Source organism: Culex pipiens, chromosome 3 (assembly GCF_016801865.2).
Source record: "Culex pipiens pallens isolate TS chromosome 3, TS_CPP_V2, whole genome shotgun sequence".
NCBI classification, from domain to species: Eukaryota; Metazoa; Arthropoda; class Insecta; order Diptera; family Culicidae; genus Culex; species Culex pipiens.
This window is the reverse complement of record NC_068939.1, coordinates 57,357,974-57,385,561: the sequence shown is the minus strand read 5'-3', so window position 1 is coordinate 57,385,561 and position 27,588 is coordinate 57,357,974. Positions and strand designations below refer to the sequence as shown.

Sequence of the window (27,588 nt, the reverse complement as noted above, 5' to 3'; positions counted from 1 at the left end):
TACGTCAAATGCTGTATCAAGTAGGCGAAAACCTGTTTCACCCCTAATCCAACAAATTGCTAAAAAATATTTTAATTCATTCATAATGGCAATTTTTGCAATCAAATTTACAACTCCAATACTTCTAACTTACGTGAAATTGTCCGAGGATTTCGAATATGACAAAATTGAGACCAAAAAGTGCCGCTATGGCGGCCTACAGGGCAAAAACTAACGTTGTAAAATGTTTGTTCTAGAAAAATTGAAAAACTATGAGAAAAACTGCGATTGGCCAAAAAGTTAATACCGTAGGCTTATAGTGCATGCAATTACCTATCTTTTGACCTATGGGAGTATGGGTGTTGGAGGCTGTTGCAAAAAGATATTAAGGTTTTAAAAAAATCTATTTTTAACAGTAATTTGCAAAAGCTAAGAGAAAAATCAAACCAATCCTGGATGTCTATGGCACATTTTTTAGTGCTTCAAAAGACCTTTCAAATGCACCTAAGAGAGTTGGAATTGATGGAGTTTTACGGAAATGCGAGCAATTTTAAGATTTTTAATGTTTTTTCGACCTCAAACTTCGAAGCCCGTTTTACCCCACTTCCCTTTGTCGTAGAGGGCTCATATTTGGCATGAGTTCATCTCATGTATAGACAAACAAACGCTGAAAGTTTCATCCAAATCGGAGCACCTCGATACGACCTGTTACACATTGGTGAAAAACTCGCTCTTAAGCCCTTTTTTAAATCCATTAAAATTGCTTGTTTGCATAACTGTTGGCCAAATGTTTGTTTATGTTCGCGCGTTTTGGAGGTTATTTTGAGCAACTTTTGTTTACGAAAAACTTTACTTCTCTTTCTTTATTATTGCCTTGTTTCATTTTTAGTATATTAATTTTTAATTTGCATTATTCATGAACAATTTATGCTTACTCTACCACTTCCTATCACAGCTTTTCGCCATTCCAGTTTTTCTCATGTTTATACTTTCACTTTTTGAATTTTTGCCTGTTTTCACATATTCTACTATAGAATGATACCATTATCAAAAACGAAACTATTGGCACTACGCCCCCCGGGCATGGCCTTCCTCTAACGTGGGATTTCTGCTCCAGCGCCTCGGACGAGACAGGAGAAACCGGGACCGACGTTTTACTTCACCATCCGATAGAAGCTCAGTGGATAAGGCGGGAATCGAACCCGCGTCTCATAGCATCATCGGGATCGGCAGCCGAAGCCGCTACCCCTGCGCCACGAGACCCACATTATCATGTAAATTGTAAAAAAAAATCTCAGGAGCATAGTCTGGTATTTTACCAAAATTACCTCTTGCATAACATATTGGAAATGTTATAATTTAAATACTGCCAAAGTTGACCACTAAACAATACTATTTTCAAAGACAAAAAAAATCGAAAACACACAGCCCTAAAATTTGCTCAAATCAAAAAGTTCTTCTTTGCAATACTTTTTCAATCAATCAAAAATTGGTTTACTAACAAATGTTTGACGAAGTTTTAGATCGAAGCCTGCCTCGAGACAGGCTTCCTTTGTAGAGAGTTAATTAAACTTTGCAATTTTTAATACCAAGCCATAGGACCCGAACCTGGACCGAATGGAACAAATCCGAACAATATTCGCTCAGCCAAATCCGAGAAATTCAAGTGCATATTTTTGATCGACATCCCCATGTCTTTTGCACAGAGGAGGAAAGTATAGCCTTTCCACAATTAAGAAAGCAAAGAGATCGATTTTGAGTTTTTTTCTCTGTTATTGAATAATATGATTACAAATAAAGTTTGTCTTTTAAACTGTCTGATAACCTGAACTGTTGAAAATTCTCCAATATAGAATTTAATTACTGTTCGATAAACTTTTCCCCAGAGAACCAGTTTGATGGGTCATGTTCAAGTTTTTTTTCCTCCTGCCCACCGTTGATGATCATGTTCTTCGCTACTGTAGTATGTTTAGAGGTGCTATACTTTTCGGTGAGTTATGGAAATGGCTTGTACGACGACGTACTCATTCTAAGCTAGACACGTTTTCCGGTCGGTCGCGTGGGAGGGTGGGAAAGGGGGCTGAGCTGTTTTTCCTTTTGACAAACATTTAATTATTTCTCGGGCTATTAAAGTGAGTTATGGCTTAAAAAAGAGTCGAGCTGATGTTTGCAATTACCGGCCGATGGAGCAGAGCGCGCTATACAAGCTCTTGTTGTACGACGGGGTGGGGAGAGCTTTTCCGATGGGCCCGAAATTAAATGCCGTTTTAATTTCATGCGAGATGTTGCTGATGCTAGGCACTACACTTTTGTTACGCAAGACATAAATTGGATGTATGGGCAAAGTTTAACGTTTAATGTTCAGAAGTTTTCGAAGGATATACTATTTAGACAATTGTTATAAATTTATCCTTAAGAAAAACACATTTAAATTTATATCATAACAAGATTCAATTTAATTTTAGTTTCAAGGTAAACTCATACTTAAAGTGATCCATGTAGAAAAATAACAAAAGATTCCTTGTATCAAATATTGAGGACAATATACAATTTGAGTGAAAGGATCTTCATGTATATTTTATGATTTTATTCACTCAGCTTATTCGTAGGTTCTAGAAGACCCCAGCGTTAAGCCTTGATGTTTGATTTATAAACACACAATCAACCAAGATCAACAGAAAAACTTTTGGCTGCAACATAAGGAAAATCAATTTCTCAAATGTGTTTATTTAGGATGGATATCCCCCCTCGAAGAAGGCAAATGAACAGTTCTCTCCTACAAGAACAATTTCAATCAAACCATACAAGCATGCCATCAAGCATAAATTTGTCGGATTTCATTACATCATCCGGTTTGCCAGTCGTTAAGTAAACTGTAATTACGCTTAATATTTTATTCAACGACCTCTCGGAATGACGAAGCCCCTTCAGAACAATTTTTTTTAAATGCACATTCGTTGCGAAGAATAATCTCCGACTTTCAAATATGTCCTCGGTAGCAGATGTCGGTAATGCATTCCAATTTGGGACCGCAGACGAATGGGAAACTTTTCGCTCCAAAATTTCTACCACATTTTCACGAGACCCACAGAAAACTTTGTCGTTTTCCATCGGAAAGGCAAATATAGTGAACGTGAAATTGTCGGCGCGTAATTTTCCGGAGAGGCCGGAAAGACGCAATCATATGTTCGGCAAATGATGGAAACGGGATCTCATCTGCTTTCTCAAATATAAGTTCTCATGATTACAGGAACACTGTGAATTTGGGGGGAAAACATGAGTTTTTAGTTTGCTTTGCAACAATTGTGAGGCTCACTTTTTTCACGAAGCAAAATTTCAATCTTATGAATTAATAAAATACGAATCAGAATCAGCCATCCAGAACGATTCCAACTAAACCGAACAAATTTTCGTTTGTTGGAAACTTTTTCCGCTTCAGCAAAAGCGCATGACTTTCCCGTGGAATTCGGTGAATTGATTTTTTACTTCTCGCCCTGGAAATGCCACACCAAGTGGAGCAAATATTTATTTATTTCGAACGTTAAAAAATGTGCTCCATGAACAAATCAACCGCCCAACACAAACCGCTCGACAAGAGCAATTCCGAAAAAAAAATAAAACAAAAAAGTGCAACCAAATTCGAGAGTATTTCCAGAATTTTATTCATCTGACCGGCAAAGTTTTGCCCACATGCATAAAAAATCACTTGTTCGGTGTCTGGTCAGTATGGGTGGACCCGACGAGAATGTTTTATTGTGATTATTTTTATTTAATTTTTAATTGCAATTTGGAGTGTATCATTTTATTTTCCTTATTTTTTTTGTTGATTTTTAATCGAGTTTTTGGGCTTTTGATAGTTTATCTGTTCATTAATTAGGCTGATGCAAATATTTTATGACGTTATGTCTTTTGATTCTGGTCAAATTTGGAGAGGGGGGGGAGGGAGGGGGGGTGGCAAAAAAATGTAATTAATAGCCATGGTATTGAAATTTGAATGCGAAAGCTGGTTAAAATGCTTTTTACACTTGCCCAACCCGAGCAGACGGAAATAACTTGGGAATAACATTTTTTGTTATTTGAAAATACTAGGCAAATAACATTATATGTTATTTATAACAAGATTTGTTATTCATCGTTATGATTTTTTTGTTATTGGATTGTTATTGTAATAACAGACTCATAACATTTTTAGTTATTCTTCGAACAAATCTTTGTTATTATTTTTTGTTATTTTAACAACTAATCCGATCATCCCAATAACATTTTGAGATATTCTTCCATAACAAGAAATGTTATTCCAAAGTTGTTTTGGCTTTCAACCAATATCAGACCAATAACAAATTTTGTTATAATAACATAAACTGTTATTATACCCTTATGCAAAAATGGATTTTTCAAGAAGATTCCATAACAATTTCTGTTATTTTAACAGTATTTGTTATTGAAAAGGCATGAATTATGTTATTACCGTCTGGCCGGGAATTGCTTTGCAATCATATGTTTTAAAAATATCCAAGAATTAAAGGAGAAGAAGGAAATTCTCGTATTTTTTTCAGGTTAAACACTCGCTCCTAACTCCATCTAATATGCTGAATTTCACTATGTAAACAACTAATTTTGCAAAACTTTTGATAGAAACTTGCTTGCACACTTTTATCACTCGATTTCAGTTTAAAACGCTTTTAATGAGCTGTGATTGAATGTCAAAGTGCTGATATGGCAACAATAGAGGCACGCTGGAATTAGATGCGGTTCCCCTATTTTTTTTCGCCAAAAAAAAAATATTTTTGCGGTTCTATACATTTGAATTCCGAAAAAAATAATATATTTTTTATCCATCCCAGACACGCAGAAAATTGCACCTATTTCAATTAAAATTTAAAGTTTTTTGAGATTTTTATTTGCCTCCTTATATTTTGGACCGAATTTAAAGTGAGGTGACATAAATTTTGAAAAATATTTACAACGGCCTTTTTAACGTTTTCGAATTGTTTTGCATTGTTTTTTTTTACCACTACTTTGAATTGATTTAAATTAAAAATTTTGCAATTGTTTTCAATTGTTCTGAATTGTTTTAGATTAATTCGAATTGTTTTGATTTGTTTCGTTTTGTTTCGATTTGTTTTGAATTGTTTTGATTTTTTTTTTTGAATTGTTTTGAATTGTTTCAAATTGTTCCGAATTGTTTCAAATTGTTCCGAATTGTTTCAAATTGTTCCGAATTGTTTCAAATTGTTCCATTTTTTTCAAATTGTTTCGAATTGTTTCGATTTTTTTCGAATTGTTTCGAATTGTTTCGATTTGTTTCGATTTGTTTCGATTTGTTTCGATTTGTTTTGAATTTTTTCGATTTGTTTCGATTTCTTTTGGATTTTTTTAGAACTGTTTAGAATTGTTAAGTATTGTTTACACTTGTTAAGATTTATTTTTTTTAATTGATTTGAATTGTTTTGAATTGCTTTGAATTGTTCCAAATCTTTTCGAATTGTTTAGAATTGTTTTGAATTGCTTAGAATTGTTTAGAATTGCTTAAAATTGCTTGGATTATTTGAAATTGCAAAGATTTACATTGAGTTATTTTGAACTATATTGAATTGTTATGAATACTTCAGAATTGTTTTGAATTGTTTTGAAATGCTTTGAACTGTTTATATTTGTTTCGAATAGTTTTGAAATGTTTTGAATTGTCTTGAATTGTTTTGAATTGTTTTGAATTGTTTTGAATTGTTTTGAATTGTTTTGAATTGTTTTGAATTGTTTTGAATTGTTTTGAATTGTTTTGAATTGTTTTGAATTGTTTTGAATTGTTTTGAATTGTTTTGAATTGTTTTGAATTGTTTTGAATTGTTTTGAATTGTTTTGAATTGTTTTGAATTGTTTTGAATTGTTTCGAATTGTCTCGAACTGTTCGAAATGTATCGAATTGTTTCAAATTGTTTGTTAAGAATTGTCTATATTTTTTGGATTGTTTTGAATCGTTTTGAATTGTTTTGAATTGTTTCGAATTGTTTCGAACTGATTAGAAATGCTTACGATTGTTTAGAATTGCTTCGAATTGTTTTGAATTGTTTAAAATTACAAAGAATTATATTGAACTAGTTCAATGTGGAATTGTTATGAATAGTTTAGAGTTGTTATGAGTTGTTTTGAACTGATTTGATTTGTTTTGGATAGTTTTGAATTGTTTTTAATTGTTTTGAATTGTTCTGAATCGTTATGAATAATTTCGAATTGTTTCGAATTGTTTTGAAATATTTCAAATTGTTTCGAATTGTTTCAACTTGTTTCGAATTCTTTTGAATTGTTTCGAATTGCTTAGAACTGTTTTGAATTGTTTAGTATTGTTTACAATTGTTTAGAATTGTTCATATTTTAACCATTGTTTCTAATTGTTTTGAATTGTTTTTAAATGTTCAGAACTGTTTGGAATTGTTATGAATTGTTTCAAATTGTTTTGAATTGTTTAAAATCGCCAAACATTATTTTGAATTATTTTGAATTATATTGAACTATCAGGAATAGCTTAGGTACCATCCATAAACCACGTGGACAAGTTTGGGGAGGTGGGGTTGCAATTTTGCACGCTCCATACAAACAAGATTTTATTTGTTTGGAAATTGTCCACGATGGGGTGGGGGCGTTGAGATTTCAAAAAAAAAGTGTCCTCGTTGTTTGTGGATGGTCCCTTAGAGTTGTTTTGATTTGTTTGAATTGTTTAGATTTTTTGATTTTTTAGAATTGTTCAGAATGGTTTAGAATTGTTTAGAACTCTTTATAGTAATTTGAAATTGCTTAGAATGGTTTAGAATTGATGAAAACAATTGTTTACAATTGTTTTGAATTGTTTTGAACTGTTTTGAACTGTTTTGAATTGTTTCGAATTGTGTCAAATTGTTTTGAATTGTTTTAAATTGCATCGAATGGTTTAGAATTGTTTCGAATTGATTAGAACTGTTTCAAATTATTTAGAACTGTTTAGTACTGTTTAGAATTGCTTGGACTTGTTTAGAATTGTTTAAAATTGTTTAGAATAGTTAAGAATTGTTTAGAATTGTTTGGCATTGTTCGTAATTGTTTTGAATTTCTTAGAACTGTTTAGAGTTATTTGAAATTTTTAAGAATTGTTTAGAATTGTTAATTATTTTTAAGAATTGTTAAAAAATGTTAAGAATTGTTTGTGTTATGTGATATGCAAATCTTGATTTTTGAATGGTTTTGAACTGCTTTGAACAGCTATGAATTGCTTTTATTGTTTTCAATTGCTTTAATTTAATTTCCAAATTCATGATAGGTATGAATATATTATTTTGACAAAAACATAAATCTTAAAAGAAATAAGTCCGATGCGAACTTTTCTTCCAGCTGGTGTAAGTCCTTTTTTATGAATTTATGGATTTTTTGAATACGATTCTAAGATATTATTCTAGTACTTAAAAATTATACATTTGCTGTTGTTTTAGATAAAGTCTGCTCGGGACCCTCCATCACCAACCAGTGATCATCAAGAGGCAGGAAAAATTACACCCAGGCAGAGCAGTAAAATATTTTAGTAATGTATCCTACGCTTCGCCTTTGTTCGGAAAAATTTAGGTCACATTTGGTTTTTCCCGTCAAGCATGAATCCCACACCCATACATCACTGACGCTCGCCGGCCAGAGTGTGGCCACGGTTGAGCTTTGGAATCGGTGTCGAGCGATGAAAATTTGTGCTTGCTTTGAACCGAAACCTGCCACCACCCTCTCAACCGATGACGCTCCCGATGAAACGTTTGGAACGTTAAATAAAAATTGTTTTTTAGCCAAAGCTGTTTTTTCGCCGATCTTTTCCCAGCTTTGACCTCAACGAAAGCCAAAAAAAGCAGCAGCGATTTTCGTTGTCGTCCGCAAATTACACCGCCGTGAGCAATTAATGCAATTAATTTCGCTGGAAAATCTTCTTGAGCTTTTCCCGCGGCGGTGCCATATCTTTCGACGAGGAGCACCGATGTTTTTTTTCCTGCGAGAAGCAGCTCGGTTAGTTGGTTCGAGGCTACTGCCTTCTGACTGGAGTGCACAACCTGGTCCTGGCTAATAACACAGCGAACAAGTCAAGCCACAGGACCACGTTTTTGCCACGGTGGCCGGTCGGTCGGCTGGCCAGGTTTCCGAACTGGGTTCCGTACGGTGGCAACGACGACGCAGATAGCAAATGTTGAAGTGGGATTTAGCAAATAGCTTGCCGCGGGGGCTTGAAAATCTACGCTCTAACGATCACGACAACTAGCCAAACTAGTGCCGTGGGGTGGTGAAGTGGGCATCAGGGGTGAAAGGGACGACTCATTTTTATTCAAATTCAGTCTAATAAGACTTTATAATACTATATATTTTTAGATTTTAAAACCAAAACAAATTTCACATACAGTTAACATAAGTTCTTTATTTCACCCCATATGGCCCTCACTCACGATTCTCTTCTTCCCGGGTTTACGACCAATAGCTAGCTAAGCCAGCTAGCCGGGGCCAGGATACCCTGTCGTGTCATGTCTTGCGGACCACAGGAACCAACCCACCACCAGCTCCTGGTTGACTGGGCTGATGCTGAGGGAACTAGCTCGTTAGCAGATAGTATTTTCGCCGGGGCCGACATCTGTGACGGTGTGGTCCAGGAGCTGCTGCAAGCGTCAAAACGAAAGGATATGACTGTGATGGGGGTCTCATGATTGAAATTAAGTTTAATAGTCCGGATGGCGCAGCGAACGGGCCTGCCGAGATTCGAGAGGGGCTGTTCCACGAGAATGGCCGCTGCGACAGCTGAGACGACTCGAGCTCGGAAGGCTAACTTTAGCTTTGGGCTATTTATTTTGCGGATCTTGGGGTTGGGAAATTTGTGGAGTCCTACTTTGGCCAGGCCGCATGGGAGATCCAAGGAAATAGTTGGAGATATGTCCTTAGAACGCTTCAAATTGCGCATTACGACGTGGCAGATGGTGATGGATAGTAGTTTGAGCAAGTTGCTCATTAAAACATTTTAGAAAAGGGTTTGGCAACATAAATTCTACTTCGGATAACATGACATCGTTAGCAAATTGTCAGGTTACTTTACTTTGCCGGAAATAAGCAGCATATAGTGAATCATTAACTCATATTGCTAAACATTGTTAACTCTGTTCCAAAGATCTTTTTTTTTTTTCAAATATTTACATACCTAGTTTGTTTGTTTGTATCAGATTTCTATCTCTTTCTAGCAAAAGTTTATGTCAGGTGACTTATAGCTGTTTTATTTTTTTGGCTGACCACCCGATATGTCAGCCAACATATTTCTCAGGGCTGTGACAGCTCGACCTCGATGATTGTTTGCATCAGGACACTGTGACGAGAAATTCGTCATTTTTGGGTTAAATTATATTTTCTTCACTGCCTTTTTGCTTAATTTCTTTTTTTTTTTTTGTGGACCCGGAATTAGAACGGGAATATCCAGAAAAAAAACCGCGAGATTTTTTCTGAACCGGGAATTTCCGAATACCGGATTTTTTACTTCTCGGTCCTGAGATTTCCCGAAACTGAAAAAAAAACAAACTTTTGGCAAGATACAGCGATTTTACTGAAAAAAGTTTGATTTTACTAATCACACTTAATAACAATTTATCAAACCCTCAATCAACTTAAATTGAATAATATATAAACTAAAATCTTAAATTCCTTCAAATTCAATTTTCATCAAAAAAATTCACAACTTTTACATTAAAATCTCTTTATTTTCTCCAATATAACAATTCATTTATCTTAATCCCAACCACACATCCAAAACCAAAAACTACAACATCATTTCTTTTCTTACTCTAATTCTATAAACCAACTCTAACTCTTTTCCTAATTCTTTAAATTATATTTCCATTTCAACCACATTTATACCCAACTCAACAACCAACCCTTCAACTCCCAACTCCAAAATTAAATATCTACTAAAAAAACCCAATTATTTATAAATAATTTAATAACATATAATTTATATCCATAAACAATAATCTAAAAAACATCAAACATATCAACTCACTACTAACTCTTCCTCAAACTCCCAAAATACAAATAAATAATATTTTTATTCTACACAAACATTTATTTTCCAACATCATCCCACAAAATTATATATATTCATTTTAACACCCCCAACAATTCTCCATCCCAATTTTCATCTTACCCTACAAAATTAATTCGTTTTTTTTTAATAAAATAAACAACCTCATAACCTAATTCTATAAAAATCATCACACAAAATTATACTATTTCACAGTATTATTTATTTAATAGTTACAAATATCAACCAAAAAGTACCCTTAAAAAAAACATCATAAAAAATAATCAAACAAAATTATCCAAAACTCAAAATCCCAACCAAATAAATACAATAATAACCTATATTAATAAAATTTTAAATTTTAAAACACAAACCTACACAAAATTATCATCTATAAACATGGTTTCAAAAATCTGCCGCCGAGTTATAAATTTTTGAAAAAAATTGTGATTTTTGGAAAAAATCAAAGTTTCATGCAAAAACAAATTTGACATTATTTTTTAATGCAAAATTGAATTTGCAATCGAAAAATACTTTACAGATTTTTTGATAAAGGGCTCCGTTTTCAAGGTATAGCCACCAAAAGTATGATTTTAGCGAAATATTAGCAGTTTTTCAATTTTTAAAAATAGTGACCATGAGTGACCACCTCAAAAAAAAAATTTTTTTTTTTTGAAAAGTTCAGAAAATTTGCTATAAAATTGTCTAAGAGACACTGAAGATTGGACCTCTGGTTGCTGAGAAACAGCGGCTTAAAGAAAAAGAAACACGAAAATTGAAGTTTTCTAAGTCTCACCCAAACAGCCCACCATTTTCTATTGACGATATCTCAGCAATAAATGGTCCGATTTTCAATGTTAATTAATGTTTGGCCTTGAACTTAAAAAAAAAAAATATTTTTAAGAAATGGTCACTCATGGTCACTATTTTTAAAAATTGAAAAACTGAAAATATTTCGCTAAAATCAAACTTTCGGTGGCTATATCTTGAAAACGGAGCCCTTTATAAAAAAAAATCTGTAAAGTACTTTTCGATTGCAAATTCAATTTTGCATTAAAAAATAATGTCAAACTTGTTTTTGCATGAAACTTCGATTTTTTCCAAAAACCACTATTTTTTCAAAGAAATCATAACTCGGCGGCAGATTTTTTGACCATATTTCTCTATGGCTCAAAAGTTGCGGATTTTTGTCCCCTAAAACATATAAAAAATCTAGAAAATCAATAAATACGTATTTTGGGAAATTGAGTTTTATTGCTAAAAAAGTTGATAAAAAAATCTGCAATTTTTTTCCGTGTACCTATTTTTTTTTCTCAAAAGTCCTCAACAATACCTACAACTTTGCCCAAGACACCAAATTGATCAGAAAATTCACTCAAAAGTTACAGCTGTTTGAATATTTACATACCATTTTTGTATGGACAGCTGCCAAAATTGTATGGAGACTTGTATGGGTGAACCAATGACACAAAATAGCTTATTTGGTCATAGGGAAGGCCCCCACAAAGTTTGAGTCAAATAAAAAAAAATACAAATAAAATCCATTTCCGGTTTTGGTAGAGAATTGCTCAAACTGTAGAAAGCGTCTCTTTTGTGTGGCTGTTTGTGTGCATGGGGTGATTGGTCAGTATAATTGAATAATGCCGTCATAAGTGCAGTGCTTCTGGGGACGCGCAGTCCTGTTTTTTCGCGAAAATTTTCGTCTCTTTTGTGTCGCTGTTTGTGTTCAGATTATGTTCCACCAGTGCAAGCGGATGGTTGTTTATGTGCAAAGTGAAGAAAAAAAATAGGGATTGTGCCTGCAAGAATGCTGAGTGAAGGGACGCGTTGGTTGGGGGAAATTATTCAATTATGGTTGTGTTTGTGTGCAAAGTGAAAAAAGCAAAAAAAAAATTAAAAAAAAGAAAAAAAAACGAATCAGGATTGTGAGATGGATTTTTGCGGTGTTTGATTTGTGCTGTATTCGGGATCGTGAAAATCAGGAGTGAGTCGCGCTGTAGTTTTGAAATAAGATCGATCTTGAAAATTATTCATATTAATCGGTGAGTTATTGTGTGCTTCAAGCCCTTGTGTTGAAAAGACCTTCCCATAGCTCCGTAGCTCGGAGGGCTCGACGTCGGTTGTTTGTGTGTTAAGCCCTCTCCATAGCATCGTAGCTCGAGAGGCAACGAAAATCAATACCTTATCTAGCTAACAGAAAGAAGATCGGAAGACACTTGATGGTTGAGTTCGTCGCGTCTATTCCGTAACAAATTCATGAACTAAATGATTATATAATTAAAAATCAGACTACGCTATCATTGCAGCATTGCGTTTAACACCTCATTTTATAAATAAATATTATTTGGTTTTATCTTTCCACAGCCGGCTGTCTAAGATTAAACCATTTCATTAAAAAATTAACAACAGTTAAACGGGAAATGTCTCATCCGCAGCATCCGATTGTTTGCCTTGAGAATAAAATATAATACCTTTCAACAAACACTATGATTTTGGGTCGCATCATCATCTTCTATGATGAATCCTGACCAAACACCCTATCCTACTAACAAGTTTTCAGGTTCCTGGCGCTCGTGGGGTGTAAGCACAGAGTAAATCAGCTGCCCTAGTAACAACCTGCGCTAACTAACATTCCCGTCCCTTAAAATCGAGATCTACAAACTGACATGGCGGGCGCCGTTGGTGGCCAATGACTGTTACCTATTCGCAACTGATCTTGTTTTGGCAATCATGGTGTTTTATCTTTTCAGCGCATTCATACATGCTGTTGATAAGGGAAATACCACTTGATAGTCGAAGCCTATGATCAGTAGTGCTGAAAGGATATTACGGTTCTGTTCAGCAACGGAGAAGGACAACCATGGGTGCTCTCTCATGCTCATGCTCATGCTCAGAATTGCTCAAACTGTAGAAAGTCTTTGGCTCAAATAGTTACAAAGTTGTGATTAAAAGAAGAAAAAGTTTTTTTAGAAAATCGTCTAAAAAGGTAGCGGTGCCAAAAATAGAGGGATGGTCCAATCAGCACCAAACTTGGGATTTCTGTTATCTATCGATAGATGAACGTTCCCTCCAAGTTTGATCCAAATCGGTGAAGGTCGAGTCCTAAAGTGTACTCAGTTAACCTGGAATGATCCATATATTATTGAAAAGACTAGTTATTGTATTTGAATATTCATGATTGTAAATTGTAAAAAAAAATACCACATTGAACAATGTTTCATATAACTAATTTTTTTTTATCATGATGATTAGATTTTTTTTTATTGATTTCGGTTGACACAGTAATAGAATAAAACAATTAGTACATAGATTTTCAAAATGTTGCTCTAAATTCTCCTGTACCTATTCAGACTGCTGTCCCGATTATCCCCAGTTGACGGTAGAGACTAAAAGAAAGATTTCATAAAATGTGCTAGGTAAAACATAAATTTTTTGTCTAAAATTTTACAATGACTTTATTTTATCTGTCTTTTTTTTTGTTTTTTAGACACTTTTAAAGAATTTTTTAAGCAGTATTTGTTATTGAAATGGCATGAATTTTGTTATTACCGTCTGCCCGGGATAAGATGAACTCAAGCCAAATATGAGCCCTCTACGACAAAGGGAAGTAGGGTAAAACGGGCTTCGAAGTTTGAGGTCCAAAAACCTAAAAAATCTTAAAATTGCTCGCAATTCCGTAAAACTTCATCAATTCCAACTCTCTTAGTTGCATTCGATAGGTCTTTTGATTTTAAGCTCGAAAAAACCTAACAAATATAATGAAAGCAAAGATTTTATGACTGTTTAAAAAGTTTCCCGTGAAATTCAAAACCCAGGACAATTGGACGCCCTATCCGGAATAATCTGCATTGTTTCGAAGAAACCTATCAAAAATCTAATATTTTATGTCAATCCTTGAATAAAACGATAAAAAAATAAAATCATTGAAAGAAAATTCGATTTTTTTGAAATTCTTTGTTTAATCTACTATTATCACACCAGTAATCACAGTCATTCACATTGTTCACCGCTCGATTCATCCAATTTTCACAGCCGTTCCGGAGTGGCAGGTGGGAGCCAAACTAAATGTTTGTGTTATTCCCCTTCTCCTGTTGTTAGTGCTGACGCTTCCGGTGAGGCTATTAAATAACGCTCCCAGCATGGCCTAGACATTTCCAGCTTTTTTTTTCGCTTTTTGTGTGTTTTCTATCTGTGTGTTGAAAACGGAAAAAATAGTTAAGCTTACTTTCAGACTTGATTTTTATTGTTTTAAGGTTTAAGAAGAAGAACTCAAACAATTTACATACTGCAAAATTATGGTCGAATTATTCAAACCGAACATTCCGTGCCTTCTCCCTACTGAGTATGATTCTCACGGTTTGTTCCAATAGGACATCGTGTGCCGGTCGTTGATTGCATCAGGCCTTTCCCTGCAAGCTAAGTTTTTTTTTGTTCCGAGCCGCAATCACACCAGCTCGAGGATGTGAACATTTTCCGATTTCCACACCTACTTTTACAGGGCCCTACAACCGAATCAATTTGTGATAATAACAAAAACGGCTCGCTACATACTGGTTAACGAACCAAAATCTAGGAATATGGTGGTAAAGACCACACTATGGGCCATCTCCATACAAACAGGCGGCCAAATTATTGTTTTGATTTTTAAATGTGTTTTCATACAAATTTGGGTAATTGTATGGTATTGAAATGATATACGTCGATTTTTATGACTTTTCATGTTTTTCAATAGTTGATTGTTTATAATAAATAGTCTTTTCATACATTTGCAAGTGCAACAGAATTGCATATATATTGTATTGCAAGTTTATATTATTAAATTATGGATAAGCTAATACATCCCCACTTTAAGGACACAACCCCTCCCTCCTCTTTCTTTCACCCCCCCCCCTCTCCTCCTTCCCTCCAACAAAATTTTGTTAAGCGTAATAAATTCATTTTAAGTCAAATATTTATTATTTACTGCTGTGTGTTTCTTTTTGTGAGTCCATGCCATATAACTTGAGACCCCCCCCCCCCCCACCCTTACGTGCATAAATTGCGAAAATTTTAATTGTTAAATCAAATAACAGAAAAATTAATTTTATTCAAAATATTAATTATGAAGTAAAACGATAAAATACAAACCATATTCTTAAAATTCATTTGATTATAGAGTTTGTGACAGCTTCAGGATATGTTAAAGGTACTTTTTATGATGTTTTGTACTAACCAACATAGAACTTAAATGTGGATCAGTTTCATGGATTGATCGCAGAAATTCATCATGCTAAGTCAACATTTTGATGAATACTTTTTCCGGTATCAAACTGAGATTCTCCAGTTTCGCTTGAGAAACTTCGGTACGAATACCTTATTTTGACTAAGGTACTCAATTTTAAATGTAGGCAACAGAAAATTCCAATAAAGTCATTTCGAACTTCTTGAAATCAGGTATTGATTTTTGAAGCGACGATGCCCACGAAGTAGGTAGCAAAGCAAGTGAAATAAACGGGCGCATATGTAGATTGCAGCAAATTTTGATAAAACGTAAATGTTCAAAATGGCATATCTCCGAAAACGCAAAAAATCGCAGGCTGGAAATTTCAGCAATGTTAGATTATAATCCAATCTTTCAAGTGATCTTAGTTTCATGTTTAGCATCGGTTAGCAAAAAAAGTACTCGATTAACAAACACAAAAAAATATGATTTGTCAAAAAAATGCTCCAGTTATTCGATGAAAACTTCAGTTTTTGGTTTGGAAACAACATTTTATCTATTAATAGTTTCAAAGCTTATCTCATTACCTTTCCAACGATGTATATTTGTCCTAATAAAACATTTAAAATGGCTGAGCTATGTTAAAATTAAACAATCAGCCTTTTTTACGAAAAACGCTAGTTTTTTACTCCATTTTTTGACTTTCAGCTTGCGTATCTCCGTAATGAACAAACTTAGAGCTTTGAAAATTTGGATTTTTCTTAGTTAGAATGTTTACTTTCGAGAAAAAAATACCAAAAAATATTTGGAGAAGGTCACTTTTTTGAAACTTGGCCACCCAATGTACCATAGTGGACCAGAGCCAAGCGACAAATACTTTTTTATAAATTTTGTACTTTTCTATTGAATTTAGAAACCTCAACCCTGGAACAAAGAGATGCTCTAAGAGCACTCAAAACCTTTAAAAAAGTCCTGGTCACAAAAACCCATCGGAACTGGAACTTATTTACAACTAGAGGGTGACGAGCGGGAATTCCCGGGAAAAAATCCCGGGAAATCGACAATTTTTTTGACCTCTCGATTCCCTGGAAATTTGGTCGAGACTACCGGGAAATTTTAAATTAATAAATATCGAAGCCAAATTATATAAACTAATCAGAAAACCATTTGAATAATTCAAAATTGTTTTGAACATTGAATGTTAAATGTTAGATGTTCAAGTTAGAATAAACCAACATTTTTCTCATCTTCTTATTCAGAAAGTGTAAATTTTAACATTGTCAAAAATTCAAAAAACTATAATTGAGAGAAGCCGAAAACAAATGTGGACCCCAAAATTTACCTTAAAAAATATTTAGCAGTTACACCCCAGAAATGAAATCAAATGTCTATTTTCAAATATTTATTTTGTAATTTCTAAGAGGCAAAAGATTTTTCAAGTTAAAGTGAAGACTTCCATCATTGTCATGTTTTTTCGTTCAAAGATATAAATTTTGCGCCGCTTTCAATATTTTGACAAAATTCCTTCAACAAGTTGTTAAGAATAGTGCCTTACATGTGCTGATTTCTTTTGGTAACGATTATCCAATTCCTTGTAAAATTATGGACGTCAATGATTGTGCCACACAATCATATATATTTTTAAACGCATTTGATTAAATCAAAAATTCTTTCAGTGACTTGAAGAACTCAAAACCTGGCACATGCTGATTCCTTTTGGTGTTGAAATTCGTTAAATTGAATTTAATTCAGAATATTTTATAGTAATGATCAATTTTCTTCGATATTGATCAACGGTTTCACATTAAGTTCAATTTTTATATCTTCTCTCGAGCATAACAATCTTCATAATCTAGTTTTTTTGTGAACATATGGATTTTCCTGATAACTGTTAATATTTCTTCTATGAATATTTACAGTTGACCTTAAAAATAAAAAAAAAAATGTTGTTTTGAGAAGTTGTTCATCATTTTGCAAAATTCCTGATACTGGGAAATTATATATTATTTTCATTTATTATAATTCAAACAACAATTTTGTGAAACTTTTGAAAAATCACTCAGTGCGAATTAAGATTTGTAAATATTTTAAATAACAGTTTTGAGTCTTAAAAAGAGTCTTTAAATTACAGTTTTGAGTCTTAAATAATAAGGCAACTTGAATAAACGTTTCAATGAATTAGCATGAATTATTTGGAACCGAATTCATTAAATTTACGACTTTTAATTTTAAATTTTGGCACTATTGGCATAGTCAAAAAAACTCCCGGGTCCCGAGAATTCCCGGGAAATGACCAAATTCAACTCTCGATTCCCGGGAAATTGAAAATCTCGAGAATCGCCACCCTCTATTTAAAACGGATTCCAACCATTTCCAGTTCGTTACCGCCATAGGCCAATGGGCGTTATTTGTGACCAGTTTTTTTTTTCTTTCCATTTGAAAGTTGTTGTCCCTTTGGCATACATTTGTTCAGGTTGGTTACTTGATGTGAATCATTTGAATTGTAAAATTTGTTGAATGATTATCAATGCTTTCAATATAAGTTTATAAAAATATGGCATTATTCGGAAACTATCATACGTTTCATAACAATTCGTTTTTATTAAATTTTGTGGATGAATCAACACCATTTTTGTTTTTATTTGATGAGCATTTTTTGATGTGTTGGGCATTTTCAAACAACAAATCGTTTGAACCTTGTAAATTTGACTGCGAAAGCAAAAAAAACATCAAATCCTGCATACCAACAAACAATCGAATTAATAATAAACTACCGTATGGAATGTTTTTTGAAATTAATTCTGAAAAAAAAACAAAGCAAAATTATCATTGGTGAGAAATTTTAGACATTACATGAATCAAAATCTAATTTATTTTATGTTGCATAAAATCATAAAATTGAATGTTACCCCGAGCAGACGGAAATAACTTGGGAATAACATTTTTTGATATTTGAAAATACTAAGCCAATAACAATTTATGTTATTTATAACAAGATTTTATATTCGTCGTTATGATTTTTTTTGTTATTGGATTGTTATTGTAATAACAGACTTATAACATTTTAGGTTATTCTTCGAATAAATCTTTGTTATTATTTATTGTTATTTTAGCAACTAATCCGATCATCCCAAAAACAGTTGGAGGTATTCTTTCATAACAAAAAATGTTATTCCAAAGTTTTGTTGGCTCTCAACCGATATCAGACCAATAACAAATTTTGTGATGATAACATAAACTGTTATTAAAGCCTTATCCAAAAATGTATTTTTAAGAAGATTCAATAACACTTTCTGTTATATTAACAGTATTTGTTATTTAAAAGGCATGAACTTTGTTATTACCGTCTGCCCGGGACATAATGTATGATTTTTTTGTTATTGGATTGTTATTGTAATAACAGACTAATAATACTTTTAGTTGCTCTTCAAACAAATCTTTGTTATTATTTTTAGTTACCAATAACCAGATGGAGGTATTCTTCCATAACAAATAATGTTATCAAAAAGTTGTTTTGAGACCGAGCCACGTAGCCCAGTGGTAACGCTTCCGCCTCGTAAGCGGTAGATCGGGGTTCAAATCCCGGCTCGGACCAACACAACTGGCGATCTTTTCCCTTCTGGATTCGATTGCTTAGTAAAGGGAAGGTAGTGTATCGTCACAAACTGGACCTTATCACGACACCTTAGGAAGACAACCTATGAAATGTTAACATTAATCTTAACATTTTAAAATTAAGTTGATTAATAAACTGTCACTGAATCCGCTTTGTTAATGCCGGCCCTGATACTCTTCACGGGTGTTCCCTTCAGGAACAGGGAAAGATTTACTTTACAAAGTTGTTTTGGCCAATATCAGACCAATAGCAAATCTTGTTATGATATGTTTATACAGTATTTGTGATTGAAATGACATGAATTTTTTTGTTACCGTCTGCCCAGTAAGTAATTGCAAAGACAATCGTCAGATTAATTATACTTCGTTTGCGTTCAGTTCAAAATTAATTAAAGACCATAATTTAATCTCTAATGAATATCTGCAGTCTGTTGCATCCTAACAAAAGCATTCCATTCATCATTCCTCCCACCAGAAGAGAAGTTGGACACATGTTGCCAGCTGTCAGGTACATCTGGCAAGGACAGCCCAACAATCCAAGAAAACCTTTGGCCCCAAGCCATAGAAATGCCTTTCTCAAGAGATAGCGAGAAAGCGGAAGTCAATGGTATCGATTGTCGATGGTAATTTACGATAATTGAGAAGTAATGTAATTGTTTTGCTCTTTACTGGGACACCGCCGGCCACCTTCCACAGGTGGTTGAACATAAACATTGCCAGACAAGACAAACCGACAGCCCTTGGGGGGCAAGCCTCCAGCATCCAAAATCGATAGAGGAGTACATTTGCATATGACGTGACCTTTTGAGTGTTGAGGGGTTGGGAGCGCTATAATTTGTGCAAATGTGTATCCGATGCATCCCCCGAGGACAAAAGTGAGGCAAAGATCAGCCCCAGTAAGCCTCCCAGGTGAATGAAATTTGTAATTAGTTCCCGTAATGGGTATTTAATTGCTTTTTCAATCATCGTCATCATCATTCGATACGGTCGTCGATTGTGGTGCGCAAGCAAATTGAAATGGGAATTGTCACCGGAGGGATCATTGTGGTTTGTTATTTGGAGTTGGATTCAACACATTTAGTAAACCATTCTGTTATTGTTCGTGGCCTGATAAAATTATACTTATTTCTATAATTTTATTTCCAACACATTCAAATCCAAAATTGATTGAAGGTTCAACCTTTAACTTCAGCAAACAAAACTTCCTTCTTTTTTCAACACAACCAACCTCAGAAGATGTGAATCATCATGCTTTTTATACGACCAAAATCCCGCCAGACGCGACCATGAATGCAAATGTAAACATGGAACTATAATCAATCATGAGAGCGCCCCCTTGTCAGACACCCAGAGTTGTTGGCCGTCGTCAACCGGTGGCACTGGCCACCGTCAAAAAGAAGGAAACAACAACAAACATTATGGTAAACGTTATCTCAAACAAAGTTTGCATATTTTTTTAGATACTTTTAAGTGTATAAAATGGGAATTAAAATAAAATAAACATTTCCAAAAACAATAAATTACAACAGGAAAGTTCAAACTAAATAAAAAACATGGAATAAGACAAAATATAAATCATTCCAATACAAATAAAAACAATCTTCCATCACGTTACACTTCCAACAGTGCATCGTTAAATGTGTGAACGATCGTCTCGATGGCGGTCGGTGTCGCATCGAATAACCATAAAGCGTTTAACGTTTTATCCAAATCAAACATCGTCATCAACGCACCATGATGCCAATACACAGAAAAAAAAATAATTGAGAAAATATAATGTAACGTGTCCCAAATTAGGGCACTTACATTATTTTAAGCATTATTTTATTTAAATTTAACAAAAAAAATTAACAATTGAAAAAATAATAACAATTTTTCAAAGTGCTCTCCAAAGTTTTCACAAAGGTAGCCAATCACTTCGACGCCGTCGTGCTAACTTGTCGTAAGTTGTTTTTAACGTTCTGAGAAAAACGCGTTTAAATGTTTTACCTTGAATAAACAAAAACCAGAGCACGCAATGTAAACAATAACAAACACGTTTTGTTTGGCTGACCATTCTGTGCATTATCCCGAAGTTTGGTTGAAATTGGTTGCTGGAGTCCCGAATTATAATTATAAATGTTTACGGTAGTCTAACATGTACGTGCGTCAAACGCGTTCTGACCTGAAATCCCTTTGGCAAATTGTCGCATTTGCATCAATTTTCAGACTGTGTCAAGATAGCACGTCAAGATTGAAACTACTTTCATGTATGAAAAGTGACAAAAATGCACAAAGTTTTTTTCGGTTTTTATGGAATATCTCAGAATTGAAATCGAATTTTGGGGATCTTTGAAGGCCAAAAACTGAGGCATTGTGAGCTGCACAAAATGGCGTTCTTAACTCAATTTGACCCAAAATGGACATACGACAAGTTAGCACGACAGCGACGACTTGCTGACACTATCCATTGAGTGTTGTTGAAGGAAGCCACTAACAACAGGGCTTTTCCACCTGAGCTTCGTGGTTTGGCACGTACCTAATTGTCACATAATGGGTGGTTGGATGCATCACTTGCAACGACATTTTACACAGTAAACAAAATCATGAAAGTATTGCATCTCTGAGTGTGATAAAATTTGATTTAAGAAAAATAATTAATTTAAGGTTAAACGTTGTTTTAGTTCATGTGTATTTCTCACGTTTTTTTTTTGATTGAACAAAACCTCAAAGTTGTGATAAAATTTGTATGTTAACACCTGCATCCACAAATTCCAAGATATCAATAGCAATCAAAAACAGACAAGTTTGTTGAAAAATTCCATAGAATATAAAATTTATATATTATATCTTTGCATTTTTTGGAGTTTTTATAAACAAATGTTTATTTCCATGTCTTGAATCCATTTTCATAATTATAAATTTAATAGAACAAATAATTTAAAATAAAACTTTTCATCCACTATTCATCCACTAATGCGCAACAGATGACTCACCAAATCAATAATGTTTTGAAAGTGAATGTGTGTGTGTGTGTGCTCCTGGCTGTTGATTCTTATCAATTGGCTGGGGTCATCACCTGCTTACCGGGGAAGTGGCGAATAGTTTTGATTAGTGGTCATTGCACGTGTGAGTGGGGCAAATACGTAGTATGCAAATCAGCTCAGCGTTGAGTAATTTGCTATTTCTGTTTGTTTTTGTAATGCCATCGAATTTCGAATTGCAGCTTTGGAGTTTAGCAAAAATGAGCTACAATGCAGTTTTAAAAATGCCTCAAATTTATTATATGATGAAATAGAACAAAAGCAAGAATTACCAAAATGAAATTAAGATAATTTAATTAAACAACAACAAAAAATACTCAAAAAGTGTTCCAGAAACTACATATAAAAACATGTCAATAGAAAAATAATCACAACTATTTATGAATTCGTAACTTGTCACTTTAACAGTTGACTTGTTACTAGATAGCACACTAGCGACAAATTCTCTTTATCCGTTTTCAAATTATTTAGTTGCTTTAATTCAAAGGTGCCCGAAACATGGCCCGCGGGCCAAATGCTGCCTGCGGGCCCATCTTAAATGATCATGTAAAATGGTCACCTAAAAGTGATTTATGATTTTTTTTTTTTAAATTATGTTTTAGTGAACATTTCTATTTGTTACTAATATAAAACTAATGATACATTCATAGCATAGCATAGCGTAACGAGTCTGCACCACGCTGTATGAGGGTGCCACAATGGTCAATTCAATATTCTTAGACAATTTGATTGCTGCTCGGTACATCCAATATATTTTCCACACTGTGCTCGAAGGCTACGCCCATACAGTCCCGTGGGGACTGTTAAATGACGAAAATGTCAAAAAAAAAAACAAAATTTCCAAAAACATCAGCTAAAAGATATATTTAACAATCATTTTTCATAAAATTATTTTTATTAGGTCCTTTTCGGTGCTGGAACCTGGTTCCAAGTCGGCTTAGGTAATTAAATTTGTCTTAAAGCTTATATTAATTACTATTCCACAATCTTTTAGTTTGAAATAACGTTATTTAAAAACCATTTTCATATTTGCCCCGCTACTCAAAAACTTTGAGCACCCCTGTTTTAATTGCACATTCATTTTTAAGAGAGCTTTAACAAATCAAACGTTGTTTTTTCAGAATTCTAAGCCTATATTTAAATATTGTTTAATAGAAATAAAATCACAAAAATCCTTAATAACTTAAACACTGTCCAAAAATTCAAAATAATTATTATTATATTTCATTTTGCGATCGATTTTTTTCAGGGACAGTTAAAAATTGGCTCAGTTTATTTATTATATTTTAAATTATAAAAACAAAATTAAAAAATGTTAGAACAAATTCCTTATGACCAAAATACTTGGCGATAATGAAAAAAGCCCTAAATGTGGGTCACCAACTCACACAGCAGTTGTCCCTACCCATTTTCAATTTCCGTGAAACTTCTGCTCGTTGGTCCCTAGTCACGAATCCGCGGTCCATTCTTTAATATCTCGTGACGGTGGGGCGGTACGATCCTTTTAATTTTCAACGCCCAAAAACATAGTTTACGTAAAAAAGTTAAAAATAGTTTTAAAATCAATTCCATTTTGCGTTGGTCAACTATCAAAAATCGAGAGAAATTTTCAAATCTGTTATAACCCAGAGTGGTATTTTTTTTCGTTTAGAACATTTTTTTTTTTTTGCAGGGTTACTTTTAGAAGTGAAACAATGTTCTACAAAGTTGTGTAAACTTAAATGTTTATGTTAAACATAACGAAAAAACTAACTTAATCCACCTATATGGCTGGAGCCTTCCTCACTTATTATCAACAATGGGTGATATGAGTGGTTTGGAAACATATTTCAGCTATTTTTTGGATCCGGAATAAAAATGTTCATAAATATCACTTAAATGGACATATATCGAGACAGGGTTGCCAGATCTTCAATGTTTTGGACTCGTTGGATAGGTTTTTCAATAACCTAACCAACGATGGGTCGGATGGTGGATCCGGACATAGTTTACATACATTTAAGTGAGATCCGGCTTCCAAAAAGTACATAAATATTACTTAAGTGGCCATATATCGAGACAGGGTTGCCAGATCTTCAATGTTTTGGACTCGTTAGAAAGGTCTTTTGATAACCTAACCAACGATGGGTCGGATGGTGGATCCGGACATAGTTTACATACATTTAAGTGAGATTCGGCTTCTAAATAGTACATAAATATCATTTAAGTGGACATATCGCGAGACAGGATTGCCAGGTCTTCAATGTTTTGGACTCGTTGGATAGGTTTTTCAATAACCTAACCAACGATGGGTCGGATGGTGGATCCGGACATAGTTTACATACATTTAAGTGAGATTCGGCTTCTAAATAGTACATAAATATCACTTAAGTGGACATATCTCGAGACAGGGTTGCCAGATCTTCAATGTTTTGGACTCGTTGGAAAGGTCTTTTGATTACCTAACCAACGATGGGTTGGATGATGGATCCGGACATAGTTTTCATGCATATAAGTGAGATCCGGATATATATGAAAACACATTTTTATATATAACTTTTTAACTACTTATCGAAACTTCAAACAATTCAATAGAGATGTATGGGACCTCAAACCAAGTCGAATGCAACCGGTTTGATCAAAATCGGACCAGCCAGTGCTGAGAAAACTTGGCAAGAATTTTTGACACATACATACATACTCTCACACACACATACACACACACACACACACATACACACACACAGACATTTGTTCAGTTTTCGATTCTGAGTCGATAGGTATACATGTATATAGGTCTACGAGCTGTTTTTCAAAAGTTCATTTTTCGAGCAGGATTATAGCCTTACCTCAGTGAGGAAGGCAAAACATAACGGGTTTGTTAAAAACCATCTCGATTATCGCGATTTTATCAAAAAAAATCTGAAAAAGTGATGACTTTTGGACCAGTGATTCAAACTTTTAATCCTTAAACCTAAATTTTCTGCTTTTGAAAGTATTTTTTGTGAAGTCCAGCAATTGTTGCATAAGAATTACCCTTTTGGACGTTTGTTGTGGCACGAGCACTGCTTGAATGTGGGATTTTTCTTGAATAAGAATCAAACCAGATTCTGCCGCTTATCACAAAAAATATTGTTTAAAAAAAGATGAATTTTATAAGAACAAATTGTATGGATTAGTGTTACCTGTTCGTACAAAATACATAACAAGTTTTAAATCTACACTATTTCAGAGATGTTGTTCCTGTCGCCAAATATGAATTATAATTTAGGTTTTTTATTGCAAAAAAGACAATATTTTAATTAATCTAGAGTAAATCACAGCCTATATAAACAAATTGAACTCACTGCGTTGCACCTCGTCATTTTCGCGTACAGCCGGTGGCGGAACTTCCGCTGCACTCTGTCCAGCAACGTCAACGGCAAACGACATCACAACGCTCATCGTCACCAGCAAGGTTAACGCGTAGAATTTCATGTTAGCGGCTTTTTCCCGTTGTTGATTTCGCTCCCAAACCCAAGCACTGGAACAATAAACCGCACCTTCACTTAGAACACAGATGTTTGTCGTTTGAAACTAGATTCGTTTGATTTTGTGCAAATTGCCGTGTGAAATTGTCGCCGTCAAAAGTTTGCTCAAAAACAACACACCTTTTTGGAATTTCCACTTGAGAGAAGCGCTCTTTTGCAGGCTGAACTTTTCACGGTCGTTCGTTGATTCACGGTTCTGTTATTCTTTTCACGACTGAGACAAAACTTCCACGTTTGTCCTAGCGATACCGGTTTAACTTAGTGGCTGCTGTTTTTATTAAGTGTTTGCTCGGAGTGTCGGCGACTGACGACTGGTGAGCGTTTATGAGTTATCAATAGCTTTTATAGACTCGCGCGCCACGCCACGCCGCGGCTCTCCACACTAAACACTACACACTACTGGTGGAAGTGTTGATGCGGGGTTTTTCACCCGTCAAAACACCCCTTCCGAACGATCCATCGATGTCCCATCAGTATCATCGTCAGTTAAGTTATTGTCTCTTGAGCTTCGATGCGGCTTTTTGGCTTTAGTTTGTGAACGCACGACTCAGGCGTGACAAGCGTGGTTTCGCGTTCTGATATCAGCACTGCTGACGATACTTTTGCATACTGTTTGGCCCCGTGTGGAAACCGGCATGAAAACAACGTAAAAAAACGCAATTTAGAGGAGGATATGTGAATGGTGCTGTATTTTTGAGAGTGGAGCACATTGCAAATCTTAATTTAATTCGTCCATAAATACAAATTTGGCAGCAATACAATACAAAATGCTATTAAAACATTCATCAATTTGCATATTAAGATCTGGATTTCTGATCAATTTGGTGCCCTCGACAAAGTTGTAAGTATTGCTTGGGACTTTTCAGATACACGGAGTTTTTATTGAGTATCTCAAGATTGAAATCGAATTTTGGGATCTGTGAAGGTCAAAAGGTGAGGCATGGTGAACTGCACACAGGGTTACCCGGCCAAATTTGGAAAAATCTGGTAAAATCTGGCAATCGAAAATCGTACAATTTCGAATAGGGAAGGAGAGGGAGGATATGAATAAGTTCATAAGTTTGTAGAATTGAGATGTTTTTGTAAATTTTTTTATCTCAGAATGATTTATTTTTCATTTTTAATAAAATTAATATTTACTTAACTTTTCGATTTTTATTTATAATCATTCCTTTTAATCATTTTTTTCTAAATTGGCAGATACCTGAAAATCTTGCAAATCTGGTACAGAGTATGATTAATCAATGTCAATGTCTGTTAATCAAAATTTTCGGATATCAAATTTAAGCATGAGCATGAGCATGAGAGACCACCCATTGTTGCCCCTCCGTTGCTGAACAGAACCGTAATATACTTTTAGCACTACTGATCATAGGCTTCGACGTAGGCTTCTAGTGCAGTGGTGTTTCCCTTATCAACAGCATGTATGAATGCGCCGAAAAGATAAAACACCATGATTACTAAAACTAGATCAGTTGCGAAAAGGTAACAGTTATTGGCCACCAACGGCGCCCGCCATGTCAGTTTGTAGATCTCGATTTTAAGGGATGGGAATGTTAGTTAGCGCAGGGCAGCTGATTTACTCTGTGCTTACACCCCAAAAGTGCCAGGAACCTGAAAATTTGTTAGTAGGATAGGGTGTTTGGTCAGGATTCATCATAGAAGATGATGATGCGACCCAAAATCATAGTGTTTGTTGATAGGTCGATGCTTGTGTGCTCTCTTATACTAACTGACATTTTGGTAGTTACGAGAAAATCGACTTTTTAACTTTGAATTACTGTTTCTGGGAAACTATTCAACAAACAATTGTCCTAATAATTTTAAAGTATGCTCCTGACATAACTTAAAGACATGGTAAAATATGAAAACTTTTGAAATGCAAAAAAAAAATTAGCGGAGAAATTACGAAAAAAAATCATGCTTGCAATTAGCACAAGTGTGTCTTGAACAGTGATTTGTATTAGTTAGCACAAACGTGCACAGGGCAAATTTTGCAGTTGAGCTAAAATGCTTCTTCGATGGCAGAGTCGTGTATACTTCCAACGTGGCACTTGGTACAAAAGTGCGGAGAGTCATTTTATTGTTAAAATAGTAGTTATTGTTTGTTTCAATGTTTTTTGCGTAGTAACTTTGAATTGTTGCTAGTTAAGGAACATTTTTCTCAACAAAACTTTTTTAATAGACTTGTTTATCATTAAATTAATT

The 27,588-nt window shown here is 34.3% G+C and overlaps 1 protein-coding gene across 2 annotated transcripts in view; it reads right to left on the bottom strand.

Moving 5' to 3' along the window:
• LOC120416046 (U-scoloptoxin(19)-Sm1a) overlaps nucleotides 1-25,701 on the bottom strand; it is a 41,212-nt gene extending 15,511 nt beyond the window's left edge. The window contains exon 1 of one of the 2 annotated variants that reach the window (XM_039577704.2): nucleotides 25,198-25,701. In XM_039577704.2, coding sequence (XP_039433638.1) covers nucleotides 25,198-25,327 — 130 coding nt within the window. In that variant the 5' untranslated portion in view covers nucleotides 25,328-25,701. The remainder of the gene's footprint in view (nucleotides 1-25,197) is intronic. The other variant, XM_039577703.2, reaches the window with a different exon arrangement.
• Between the last annotated feature and the right edge of the window lie 1,887 nt (nucleotides 25,702-27,588).